Source organism: Falco cherrug (assembly GCF_023634085.1).
Source record: "Falco cherrug isolate bFalChe1 chromosome W unlocalized genomic scaffold, bFalChe1.pri SUPER_W_unloc_1, whole genome shotgun sequence".
Lineage (NCBI taxonomy): Eukaryota > Metazoa > Chordata > Aves > Falconiformes > Falconidae > Falco > Falco cherrug.
Window position 1 is genome coordinate 10,821,897 of NW_026599288.1, and position 14,499 is coordinate 10,836,395.

Here is a 14,499-nt window from a genome sequence, read left to right on the forward strand (position 1 = left end):
TCATCCCTTCTCTCCCTCCTCCCCAGCAATACACAAAAAAAATCATTCTCATTCATGTTGCGAGCGAGCACACACGGAGAAATTACAGGCACTCTGTTCCGGGTTGCCTTGACAACTTCAAGGCTTCCATGCGGGTGGGGACCGGTGGCACAACAAAGTTTCCCAGGCTCCCCGGGAAAAGGGAGGGAAAGGGAAGAGAGGAGGCAGAGGTGCTGGAGCCAGAAGCCGTGTGGAGGGGAGAACACTGAGCAAGATGAAAGGGGCACATACATCTTCTGCAAGACAATGGGAGTTTTGCTGGCTGGCTGTGAAAGCATACACTGAGGATACAATGGTCTATGATACATGAAAGCTTCCAGACCCTGACATGAAACCCTTCCAGAGACCCATTCAGCTCTAAGAAATCTTGTCAACATCTTAAAATGTAGAGAAAATAACCCCCTTCATTTTCTCATGTTTTAAACACAGATTTTAAATATTATTTAGAAAATTCTTGTTGTTGGTATGCTGGAAGCTTTTGCAGATTTGGTCCTGGATGATACTGAATGTCCCTCCTGTGAGTTTCTTTATGTCATGGTTTAACCCCAGCCAGCAACTAAGCACCACACAGCTGCTCACGTATTCCCCCCGCAGCGGGATGGGAGAGAGAACTGGAAGAGTAAAAGTGAGAAAACTCATGGGTTGAGATAAGAACAATTTAATAGGTAAAGAAAAAGCCGCACACACAAGCAAAGCAAAACACGGAATTCATTCAGCACTTCCCATGGGCAGGCAGGTGTTCAGCCATCCCCAGGAAAGCAGGGCTCCATCACAGGTAACAGTTACTTGGGAAGACGAACACCATCACTCCAAACATCCCTACCCTGCTTTCTTATTCTTCCCCCAGTTTATATACTCAGCATGATGTCATATGGTATGGAATATCCCTTTGGCTAGCTTGGGTCACCTGTCCTGGCTGTGTCCCCTCCCAATTTCCTGTGCCCCTCCAGGCCTCTCGCTGACAAGGCCTGAGAAACTGAAAAGTCCTTGACTTAGTATAAACATTACCCAGCAACAATTAAAACCATCAGTGTGTTATCAACATTGTTCTCACACCAACTCCAAAACACCACACTGCACCAGCTACTAAGAAGAAAATTTACTCTACCTCAGCTGAAACCCGGACACCTGAGTTCCCATTAACATCAGTGGGAGGGAAGACTGCCCAGCAGCTCCCCAGTAAGGGCTCTCTGAGGTGAGAACTTGCTTCCTCCTCATATAGCTTTTGTTCATACGTACACCTGTAATCCCTTTGCTTTGAATGCTTACTGCTATATGTGCCACGAGTGGTTAGAGCTCAATAAGAGATGCATTGCTGTCCCCTACTTTCAAGCTGAGAAGTCATTTATATAATAAGCAAGAGCAGAACCTAAAATAAGGGGCCATGTAGTCACAGCTGGAGTGAATAATAGGAAACCAAGATGGAAAGCATCTTATAAAGCAAAGAGCATTCCTCTTGCTCCCTGACATATCACTTGCATACAGTTCACCACTCAGTCCCAAAATCAGTCCAAGAAAAAAATAGGATCACAAACTCTAATCCTTCAACACAGCAATCTTTAGTGGTAAAATATGCCCTACACTGTCTCCTAGTGGTTTTTGGAGTGTAGGAGACTTAATCTAGCATTAAGTGTGGAGTACAAAGAAAATTAGCCTTGGTTAAAGCAGTATGCACATATACCTGCGAACTCTCTAGACTGACAGTGCTCAGCATCTGGTCCTGAATCTATTACCCGGCAAGGGCAGGATACTGGGAACTAACTGATTTAACATCTGTGTATTTCCAAAACTCCTCACTAATCTATATAGGTTAAATTTATCTTTTCATGTTCAGGATGTAAATCAAGTTTAAAGATGATCTTAGTTAAAATGAAAAAACTACACAGCCCATCACTGCTACTTTAGAAATAGCAAGTAATAATATAAAACAGCAATTAAAATCTATAAAGACAAAGTTGACAGGACTAGTATGCATGCATTAATTTTTCACTTTTTAAATTAAAAAGAAGTGTAAGTTATATACTGATACTTTAAAAATAGAATTTGTAACAAATGCTGTCTTATATAAACATTGTACAACTCAGTAGAAGCTCTGAAAGACTCCAGCAATTCTTAACTTTATTTTTATGCATTGGTTATTATATTTGCATTATTTTATATCTGCATTATTTTGAGGACTCTAAAAAAGCAAGCAGTACTCTATCCACCACCAAGACTGTCTATAAGATTTCCTTCTTGTTTGTAAAAATAACTATTTATTACTTGGTAGCATTTACCATTTTCCCCACAGAATTTCAAAACATAGATGTAAACTTACCATAAGCATTATCCGGTTTTATCAATGGAAAAGCTGAGCAGAGAAATAAAGGATCAAGTGCTTCAAATGTTGGAGCTCTATTTTCAGTTTCTTCCTGTGCCTGCAACACTTTGTTCTTCCACAACAATGGCACATATAAATCAAGTAATTCAGGGTGCGAATCTAGTAATCAACCTCTGCAATTCATTTTGTGGGTACAAATCTTACCGGCTCTAATTGCTTCTGTCTAGCTGAAATGAAAGGGTAAGTAAGAAGCATGTGATTGGTTTTATACTTTGAAGATTTGATCTGAGCCTGGAATACAACTTTGATCATCAGTGACTATCTAGAGTAGTTTCACTGGAGTTACAGTAGCACATATTTCCTCCTTTAGAAGATAGAAGTATATCTACAGTGACAAGCATTTTGAGAAAATATTTAGTTTTGCCAGGCCATGATTCTAGTATTATGTTTCCATATTATTTATATTCACACAGTCATTTTGCCTTATTTTAAATGCTTTATCCTCTGAGATAAGTACCCAGAGTGGAAGGCAGGCAAATTTCATTATCTTCTATACATTCAAAGATGGCATCTAGATAAATAAGTGGGCAGCCAACAAAAGTTTGGATTAGACAATGCCATATAGAAGTACACAGGAGGAGATAATAAAGCAAAAAGATTTTTTCCTGACCTGTTTCTCCATCCTGCACTTTGAAAGCATGATTCCAACAAGAAACACCAGCACTGTTTTGAGACAGATGGTGTAGCCCTCCAGATGAAGTACAGGGAAGTTATTGACTACTTGAAACTGTAAGAAGAAGGAGCAAAGAGGCATTTTAGGGAGAGGAATGCTAACTGTACCTGTTTAGAAAGAGAAAGAGCATTTCCATTTCTGACGGTCCTCATGAGACACTCCTCAGAAATTCAAGGCTTTTTCCCTGGCAGAACTGCACCTTCATTTAAAAAACACAGTGCAGCCCTGTTGGTGCAATCTCATGAAGAAATACTTTAGCAGATGCCATACTGAGCACCCAGGTATTCATATTAGATCAGATGAATTAAGATGAGCCAAGAATTAGGAGTAATGTCACAAGTTTTGCAAAGTTTGTAAAAGATTTGAAATGCTTATTCATACAATAGTAAGGATTTTCTGAAACAAGCTAATGGCATTTAATGTGTTTTAAACTCCCATGGCTTGGGACAGAGGTAAACTCAGGTCATTCCATTAGGAATTGAAGAAAACTCTTCATACACATTAATTGTAGCAAACGTTATCAACATTACTTGAGAGTACTGTTTTCTTTCTTACCATTACAAATTTGGTGCAGCACATTTCTAAGGTACATTTTTCAGACTGTAGTAATTACGCTAATCAAACCCCATTAATTGGCTCACTGGAATATAGGGAGTGCCACATGGCATCAGGCCAATAACCTTTGCTTTTAACAAGTGTTAACAAAGCACAGAAAGCTATAACTCTTGTAATAGAAAATTACATAATAACAAGCATTAGGGGTGAGATAGGAAGACAGTGGCAGTACAAGCTGCAAAAGAGGGCAAACTTGCCTTGGGTAGCTTTAAATATACTGGTCATCAAAACTCTTCCCACAAAACTATTTTCATCATGCTGAGTTTATAGTCTTTACTCACAACTGTATGAAGTGAATGTCCTTGTGCTTGAATTTACTAGGAATTGCTGCCCTGGATAGTAAAGCATCAGGGAAGATGGGTGTCCGAGCAGTAGTCTACTACATGAGTACTACGATCATTGCTGTACTGATTGGTATTATCATTGTGGTCATCATCCACCCTGGGAAAGGTACTAAAGAAAACATGCACAGAGAAGGAAAAATTGTGCAAGTGACAGCAGCAGATGCCTTCCTTGATTTAATCAGGTATGGCTATGATATTGCACATTTTCTATACCAATAACGATGACAGTAATATTTAGGTTCACATGAGAAGGATGGTAGAGAATTTTAGACAGTGAATGCCTAAATTAGCCAAATTTTTTACCAATATCTCTAAACCCTACAACTCTACAAAAGAATACATGGATTTATTTTCAAATCAGGCTCTTGCAAGGGAAGGAACTGCTTTTAGCATTCCACAAAAGAAAGATTCTTTCTTTCACACACAAAAAAGACTTCCGTTCTGCTATCTGCTCTGCATGGGTCTTTCCCCCTCCTTCCATAGCATAATCCTTATTACCAAATTCTTCTGCTTTCCCTTACTTCCAACTTTCAGCAGTTTTATTACTTCACTTGAATTCCTGATTTAGCTATTAATTTTGAATTGTAACCACCAGTCTAGGTGCATCTATTCAACCTTGTTAAATCGTATGTATGGTAAATATATCCCAGGAACAGGCAAGTAAAATGCTTGAAATAGAGGGGCACAAACATAAAAGTTTGTTTTCTCCTTGCTCAGAGACACTACAGTGCTTCTTTTATAGAGCTAATATGTCACATATGTATTCCAGGGAGTAGGGAAGCTGAGGTTTTGAACTTGAGAGCTTTTCTACAGGTAAAGCCACCAAAATTTTGTGTTCCACTAACCCATTTGGAGAAGCTAGAGACATGGAGAAAGGCCTCCAATAGTCATGCTGCCAGGAAGGGGGACTTTAGAAAGACCCATGAAGAGATTTGCACTCAGATTCCTCAAGATTTATTCAGTTAGGGTGCTTCTTATTCCCTCAGAAACGTCACCATTCTGGAAAGCAAACAAGCAAATCCCCATATGTAAAAAATATACACACGCATATATAATTATACATGTATGTGTTATTATTAAAGAATACTCAAACTTCAGAAATACTTATTTCTTAATCACGATGAGACTCTAAATCAAGTAATAAATGTCATTATGTACTAGGTCACATGCCTGCAAAATTTTTTTGAGAAGTAGAAATGCATTAAATATTAATAACTTCTTTATTCATCTGGATTCAGACAGCATTAATAAATACAAAATTAAAAGTCAACACTGGCCCACAGAACTTTGTTAATTTGGTAATTTAGCTAATATTCTGCTCCATAAGGAGACCTGCTATACAATATTGGATACAGAGATTGCAATTTACAGGACCTATCCAACCCTACTGCATTTTGTCCTGATAAAGGTACCAGGGCAATGTTATATGCAAAGCTCTACTCACTGTATACACATTTACATATTTGTGTTAGGATTCCTTTGAAAATTAGCTGGTCAATTCTTTTATTAGCTGTGCCACTACTTAAGGTATTACTAGAGTCTTATTACTTCTCATGTTATTTTCTTTCTTTTTCACAGAAATATGTTCCCTCCAAATCTGGTGGAAGCTTGCTTTAAACAGGTAAAAATGTTTTGTTATTTCCAACTAAAACATATAATAAAGTAAAAAATAGAAATTTAATAGTATTTTCTTTAGAAATATCACGTACTTAGAGCAGAAACAAATCTTATGTATCCTGCTAGCTGTCACCAAAAAAACCCCAACCAAATTTGTGCTTTATTTTCAATCATATCATCTCAGTATTTGCTATGAGAAGTGAAACACACACACTTGGCACAGCAAAGAAAAAAATAAGTTTTTTCAAAATGTGAAATTCATAAGTCTACAGCAAGCTTCACTAAAGTCAATACAGAATTTACTTTTCAAAGCCAGTGTTATGTTAAATTAGGAGATACTGAGATATGTACCATCTGCACAAAGACTGGAAGATGTTCAAAATTGTCATGTGGGAAATGTGCATAGGTTAGAAACTGAGGCAACAATTTTGTGGACATCAATAACAAAATCAAACTAGGGGTCTTCCTGTCACCTATGGTAGGAGTGCACAGGAATGTTCTTTCTATGTTGCTTCCCAAATGCCTCTATCATTAGCCTGGTATTAACCTTAACTGTTCTACACAGAAAATAATAATAGTAACTAGTTACATTCCTCCTTTAAAAAGAGAATGTTATAGTTTCAGTGAAACCTATAATGTGTATTGTCATAATCTAATTCAGGGGTCCTCAAACTTTTTAACCAGGAGGCCGGCGTGGATGAAGGGGCAGGCAGTCATATGTGGCTGCTTGGTTTCCCCCCCCAACCCCCGGCAGGGGGGTTCTGTAAATACTGGGGGCCAGATTGAGGACCCTGGGGGCCATATCTGGCCCGTGGGCCGTAGTTTGAGGACCCCTGGTCTAATTGCTTCATATTGACCCCACAGAAAATCTTGAACTGATATTATTTACCGGTTATTGCTGTAGCAATTTAAAAATGCTGGAATGTGGAGGTCAAGAAGCAAGAGGATAAAGTAGAAACTTTCCAAAGTCCAGCTGAGTTACATCTTGCAGAAGAATTGAAAAGGAACAGTAACATTTTCTTTAGTTACATAAAAAGAGACCAACAAAAAGCAGTGATTTTCTAGATGAAGGATTTGTTCAAGATTAAAGATAAACTAGTTCCAGGTGCAAAACCAACAAATGCTATGCCTCTGTTTTCAGTAAGGACTGTGATGCAGAAGAGCAGTATGGAAATACAAAAGTCTGTATCTAAACTAGAAAAAAAATTTCAAAGAATGTAATAAAGTCAAGGAATGACATTTTTATTTCAAAACCATGAAAGAATTAGGGCATAAAGTTACAGATCTAGCAGCAAGTATTTTTAATAAATCTGTCAAGTTGGGTAGTTATTATCTATAACTGGTGAAAGCAATCATAGTGCCTTTCAAATTGCAATTTCAAAAAGATTTGAGAATTAAGCAGTTAATAACCCATTAGCCTGATCTTGGTTGTACTGAAGGATACAAGTACCTTGAAGGAAAGAGTAAAGACTTAGTAATAAATGAAAAAGAGAAATACATGAAAAAAAGATAAAGAATAACACGGGTTTCTGAAACATTGTACCAGAATAACCTTCCATCTTTCTTCCACAAGATTGCTCATTTTCTTATTTGCTTTTTTTCTTTTTTGGTGCCACAGAAGTTCAATGGATCTAATCTCTTTAGATTTCTGCAAATCAGAGTTTTTAATATGAAGAAAGTGAAATAGTTGAGCAGGGGATAAGATTATTGTGAGAATTGTAAAATTTGTGGAGATAGCAATGGAAGTTGCTGAAGGACTGGGTGTATCTCAATTGATGAATGACATTGCCACAAGATGCACACAGTGAAATTTACAGATGACAAGAAAGTTGAAGCACTTTGCATCAAGATATCTAACAAACATCAAAGAAGGTAGTATGTCCCTAGCACACTGTAACACTATAAAGTCACAAGAACAAAGTGAATTGGCTCTTGCAGACATTGGCATGTTCTGTTATCTCCTGGTAGCTCTTCATCACATGTCAAATAAATATTTAGAAATTAACTAATTGCTGCTTTGAGATGGAAAGTCCTTACAAGAAAGAAAAAAAATTAAACCCCTTCTAATTCAGCTCTAGGATATATTAGGTGACATAATTCCAAGAGAGGAAACAAAACAAGAGGAATGTGACTGTCTGGAATACTGGGTATATTCTGGTCATTACATTCAAGGAAGATTAATGTAAAATGAGCACAATGGAGTTGCTGTTCAAAAGAACAGCATATAAAACAAAAAGAAGCTTGCTTAAAAAACTATTCAGTTACAAAAACCAAAGTGGGAACTGTATAAGTTAAAGAAAAATGTTTATACAAGAAATGGAAATCACTATGACTGAATTTAAAGTGGAAATTAGCAAGGTTTTTAACCTTCATTACCTAAAAAGTGAGGTCCTGGAAAAATCTTCAATTAGGAGTCATGGAAACAAACTACCTCATCAGTATTAAGATACAGCTTGAAGAATTCATTCAATAAAGTATCCTACAGCAACAGGAAACTCAACTCAGTGACTAACAGTCCTAAATTATGTTCTTAATTAAAGCTGTCTTGTAGATTCTGTTTGCATTAAGTATATTGTATTTCTCATGTGCTTTACAGCTTAAAGGGATCTCCTAAAAACGGTTCAAAAACCAGGAAATGTTTAATGAAAGTTTTTTTCTGACTTTCATCAGCAAATATGCTTACTGAAGCACAAGTATTTTAAATCTGTCATACTGATACTATTACTTTTTGAATCGGGTACCAAAACCTAATTTTTTACACATAAGTTATTTTGTTGAATGAGATTTGTTACACTAAAAGCATCTTCCAGGAGAAACAAGTATGTGCAAGATTCATAGGTATCCAGATGACTTTGTACATCTGACTCCATAACTTTCTTTTCAAAAGTTTACATCACATTTTTCATGTTTCGCTGAAGATTTATGAAGAAGGATGATCCATCTGGCACTAATCTGGTTCTGTAACACTGTGTTTGCTGGCCCAAACACAAAACACACTACTACTCATAGTAGTCCACACTCAAAGGTGTAATACTGATCCACAGCTTTGCACACCTGGAAACCATCACTCCACATTCAAATCACATCTTTTGATACATTAGGTGCTCACATTCTGTCTTATAGCATCCTTAGGCAGGTTTCTTTCCTGACAGAGAAAAATGAAATGGAAGTGCAGTGTGGAGTGGGGTAACCAAGGTGGGAAGGGCTTCTAGATAGAGTTGAGAAAGCTTTTATAAGATTGCTGTTGGGAGAGGAAGAGCCAGGAAGGAAGACTGGGACCTTAGGACTCATTTAGGAAGGTTCTTCCTAAATTTTCTGCTGCTTCTCATTTAGCCTTCTGGTCCTTTGGATTCCCTTTCCTGTTGTTCTTTCCCAGCAAGTCTGGGAGGCAAAGAACACTGCCTTCTCTTGCTGCTGCTTCTCCTTCTTTGCACATTTTCTTCCCCAGAAACAGGAAGAATGGTGGAACAAAATGCCCCTTCCCCTCCAAAACAGCCCCCCTATTGTAGATCCCAGAAGCCAGGAGTCCCTGTAGGAGATAAAGCATGGTGGGTTGACCTTGGCTAGTTGCCAGGTGCCCACCAAGCTACTCTATCACTCCCCCTCCTTAACTGGACAGGGGGAGAGAAAATATGATGAAAGGCTCATAAGTTAAGTACAGAGAGATCACTCACCAATTACCATCACAGGCAAAACATACTCGACTTGGGGAAATTAAATTATTGCCAATTAAGAATGGAATAGGGTAATGAGAAACAAGAGCAAATCTAAAAACACCTTCCCCCCACACCTCCCTTCTTCCTGGGCTCAGCCTCACTCCTGAATTCTCTACCTCCTCCCCCTAAATGGCACAGGGGGATGGGGAATGCGTGTTGTGGTCAGTTCATCACATGTTGTCTCTTCCACTCCTTCCTCCTCACACTTTTCCCCTTCTCCATCGTGGGGTCCCACCCATGGGAGACCATCCTTCAGAAACTTCTCCAGCATGGGTCCTTTCCACAGGGTGCAGTCCTTCAGGAATGGACTGCTCCAGCATGGGTCCCCTGTGGGGCCACAGATTCTGCCAGAAAACCTGCTCCAGCATGGGCTTGCCATGGGGTCACAGCTTCCTTCAAGGCATATCCACCCGCTGTAGTGTGGGGTTCTCCACAAGCTGCAGGTAGATATTTGCTCCACTGTGTGCCTCCATGGGCTGCAGGGGGACAGCCTGCCTCACCATGGTCTTCACCACGGGCTGCAGAGGAATCTCTGCTCTGACACCTGGAGCACCTCCTCCCCCTCCTTCTGCACTGACCTTGGTGTCTGCATAGATGTTGCACTCACATATTCTCACTCCTCTCTCCCAGCTGCTGTTGCACAGCAGTTTTTCCCCCTTCTTAAATATGTTATCACAGAGGCACTACCACCATCCCTGATTGGCTCAGCTTTGGTCCACAGTGGGTCCACCTTGGACCTGCTTGGCATTGGCTCTGTCAGATATGGGGAAACCTGGCATTTTTTCATAGAAGCCACCCCTGTAGCTCCCCTGCTACCACAGGAAAGCTAAGGAAATCCTTATATTCAAACCTTTCAGCTGATAATTGGAAAAAAAACATTTCAGGCCTAGCTGGTTGTATTCAGCCCCATGCCCCAGGAAAGTCTAGGGGAACAAAGGATCACACTTGCCTAGCATACTAGGTTAAGAAGAATAATCTGGAAAATGTTGGACTTCAGCTTCACTCTGTTTTCCTCTATTTGCTCTTTCTCCCCCTGTGAAAGACCAAAGTCCTGTTGGCACCCTGTCTCTATCAGGACCTCATCCAATTAAATCAGTGGCAGATAAGGATCGATGGAAAGCAGCAGATTCTTAATCCTAACAGCATACTTTCTGGTGCTGGTTATTTCCATATGACATATATTGCTGCCTTCACTATGCACTGATTATCTGGGGGCTCTTATGATTTTTTACCAGTAATGGGAGAATCTGAAAAGACTGACTACTGATAAATATTCCACACTTACCTAAAACTAAGCTACTTTGTTCAAAACCTTCTCTATACTCCTCCAATGTGGGGATATCTAAATAAATCTTTGGATTTATCTTTCAACTCTGACCATTATCTCTTCATTTCTCTTTCTTTGCTAAATGCAAAGATGTTATCTATCATGGGACTAATCAGCTGTAAGCAGCCGGCTTATTAGGCAGATACTGCTTTTTAACTGCTTGTTCTTTCTGCTGTTCGCTGGGGATAGATCAAAAGCCAAAAGAAACACAAAGGAACTTGGGGCATCAAGAGAAGCAAAACCAGTGTAAACAATTTGGGGAGGGTCATTCTGCTGTGAATAGGTGGAATGTGATGCCAGCTGAAGCTTAAAGTACTAGAAAGGTGCACCTGGTAACTTCTGAGCTACTTTCATTTAATATTCTTTCCTGAACTCATTCTTATCAAGGGGATTGGAAGCATTAATCACACATCCAGACACAAACACTAACCAACATATGCTATCTATTCCTTGTGATAGTTTTGGTTAGTTAATATACTGTCCTGGTTTCAGCTGGGATAGAGTTAATTTTCTTCTTAGTAGCTAGTACAGTGCTGTGGTTTGGCTCTGATGTGAGAACAATGTTGACAACACACTGATGTTTTTAGTTGTTGCTGGGTGATGTTTATACTAAATCAAGGACTTTCCAGTTCCTTGGACCCTGCCAGCCAGAGGGCTGGGGTTGCATAGGAAACTGGGAGGGGACACAGCCAGGACAGGTGACCCAAGCTAGCCAGAGAGGTATTCCATACCTCTCAGCATGCCATCATGCTGAGTATATAAGCTGGGGGAAGAAGGGGGACATTTGGCATTATGGTGTTTGTCTTCCTGAGTAACCATTACATGTGATAGAATTCTGCTTTCCTGGGGATGGCCAAACACCTGCCTGCCCATAGGAAGTAGTGAACACATTCCTTGCTTTGCTTGCATGGCTTTTGCTTTACCTATTAAATTATTCTTATCTTAACCCTCAAGTTTTACATTCCTTTCTGATTCTCCTCTCCACCCCTCTGGGTGAGGGGGAGTGAGCAAGTGGCTGCATGGTGCTTGGTTGCCAGCCAGGGTTAAACCACAACAGTCCTTTTCAGCACTTTTGTGGGGCACAAAGTGTTTGAGGTAACAACAGATTTGATTGGAACGCGCTAGTTCAAATTTATACCTGTTATTGCTGCTTAGCTATTAAGGGGCAGGTTTCTGTGCTTGCCACACTGTATATTAGTCTAGTGCTCGTTAGTGGCTGCATCTTGCTTTCACTGCTTGCTGTACTGCTTATCATCTTACTGTGCTGTGCCTGGGAACATTCTCATAACAGCAATGGTGATGTGCTGGGGCTGGCAGATGGCCAGGGCATGGCTGCTGTTTCTGTGCTGCTGTACCGGACAGGCTGGAACTCCAGTGTGAACTCGAGTCAAAGGGACTGTGACCTGTGGATGAGTCCACATGGGAGCAGGATACCCCAAAGCCCTATTTTAACCTATGTCATCAGCTCTTCTGCTGACAATTTAGAATACTCTCACACATGTCCATATCAGAAAGAAACTAAAAATGCATCAGGAAGATGGGATATCACTACTTTGTTTTCATTATTTCAGGCTTGCATTTAATCAAATATGTTGCTTTTAAAAATCATCATCCACTAAAAATGATATCACCATACTAACTTAGCACAAACATTGCTAATTATACCGTCTCAGAGTACTAACAGTAAACCATGAGTTTTCAGAGCAATTACCTTGTCTACAAGCCAACTACTGGAATGTGCTACTGCCATGGTATAATGCTGCTTCTTAAAAAGTCAAGCAATATATTAAGTCAGATAGCTTGTGGGTACTGGCTTGTACCACTAATGAAAACAAAATATTAGAAGTGTAAACAATTATGTAAGGAAGTAAATATATTGTCTATTTTGTAATGAAATAACTTACAATTCCTTTTGAAGTTGTTCATTAGCACCATGTCTTGTAACAAAGTCCAGAAATGCCATTATTTTTATATTTTACTTGCAGATATGGTTGTTAATAGAAAGCTATTAGTATTAATATGTATCAAATAATATTTACCTTGTTCGTAGTTTTGCTATACATGAACTTAAGGAAAATTAATATTTTGCATCTAAGATCTTACCAGGCAAAAAATACCTCTGCCTGGAGACAAAACACACCGAACACCCTCAGATACGACAGGACTTCAGTGATGTTGTCTAGCCCATCACAGATTATCAGTATCCCCTCAGAGCCCTAAGCCTACAACATGTTATATGAGCAGTTTTTCTTTGTCTAATTTCATCCATTACTGAATGTTGCAAAATAACAAGGATCTGCAGAATCACAATGTAATATTAAAATATCAGTTTGAGCTAAATGAACAGCTGGTAACTCTGATTCCCACCAAGATACAGTACAGATCTGCCCAAAAGTAGGGATCTCATAAAAGCTCACAAAATTACCACCAGTTTCTCTGCAAAGTAGTAATAGTCAGCTCTGCTATTACATCATCTATTTCAAAACAGTTGACATTTCCTATCCTCTTGAAGGTGCTCTTTCATCCTGTCACTTTCTATAAACAGTTGGTTTTTGTCACCATTCCACACACAGTACATTTGTTTTGTGGTGGTCAAGCAAACCTGTATTTTGCCTTAACTGTCATCTGAAAGAGCACTAACAAGAATAAACCTCAACCTACGCTTTTTCCTTGTCAGATATGTGCTTTCAGTTTCTCACATTTGGTCTTCCCTAATTCCTTTTTCTTCATCAGGAACCTTCTCATAACTTTTGATAGACAACTTTGAGCATAAGGCAGCAGACATCCACAAAGTTATCCTTAAGCTCATTTAGCAATAATGAAAGACAGACTAGCTCAAACAACTGTTTCAGAGCAAATAAAGTTGCCCCGATTCCTGTTGCTTAGATTATTTAGAGTGAAGTTCAAAATGCCAAACTGTTTCTCCACTGCTCTGGAAAGGTTTCTAGAAAAATTATTCTCCCTAGGCTAAGGCTAACATTTCTGAATACTTAAGTCTGACAAACAGGATGAGTCAACAGATAAGATCTACATTTCTGTGTACCAGTCTAGCTGAAACAAAACCAGATTTTGCTAAGTAAGGTCCTAAAAATTCATATTATATCCTTAAAGAGAGTTAATAAATAGAAGATTAAAGGCATCTTCCTGCTGAGAATAGTTTCCAGTATCAGCACAAAAAAGAAGGAATATGCTTATTATAACTAACAATGATTTCTAACTAGTTTTTTAAAGGTAAGTAACTGTCACAGCACTACCAAAACTATCAAGCTGCAATAAAGTCTTTTACCATCTCATACCAACATACCCTTTATACCAATCCCTCTGCTGCCTTCTCCTAGTCTCTCCTCACCCAGAGCATGCATTCTCTCTGTTTCTTCCTCCTCTCTCTTCTTTGGCTGCCAAACCACTTAAACAGAACCAGCCACAGCTGCACCTTATCTACATCAGCCAACCCACTGCCCCTGAAGCCAGCCCACAGTTGTATATTATCAATGCTAATTAGCCCACCTTCATTCCTCTACAAGTAACTTCATGTGATTGTGGCTGCCCAACTTTTTTTCAGTCCCTTGTCATAGTTTTTCGAGCCCAATGGCTAATTCCAACCTAATTTGACAGAGGAGGGAGGGGGCACAAGTCTTAGAGAAATCAAAATTGTGCTGCCACTGAAAGAAAAGCAATTTATGATTTAGCTCTTAACCTGTTCCAACAAGCAGCAGCCATTCAGCCAGGCAGCGCACATCTAACACTAATAGCCATATCATGTGTTGCTTTTGACCTAGCCAAATGGA

At 39.3% G+C, this 14,499-nt stretch overlaps 1 protein-coding gene across 1 annotated transcript in view; it reads left to right on the forward strand.

The window, feature by feature from the left end:
* Nucleotides 1–14,499, forward strand: part of LOC129734917 (excitatory amino acid transporter 1-like) — an 84,563-nt gene that overhangs the window by 57,458 nt on the left and 12,606 nt on the right. Inside the window, exons 4-5 of the mRNA XM_055700330.1 lie at nucleotides 4,029–4,233; nucleotides 5,630–5,672. Of these exons, the coding sequence (XP_055556305.1) occupies nucleotides 4,029–4,233; nucleotides 5,630–5,672 (248 nt within the window). The remainder of the gene's footprint in view (nucleotides 1–4,028; nucleotides 4,234–5,629; nucleotides 5,673–14,499) is intronic.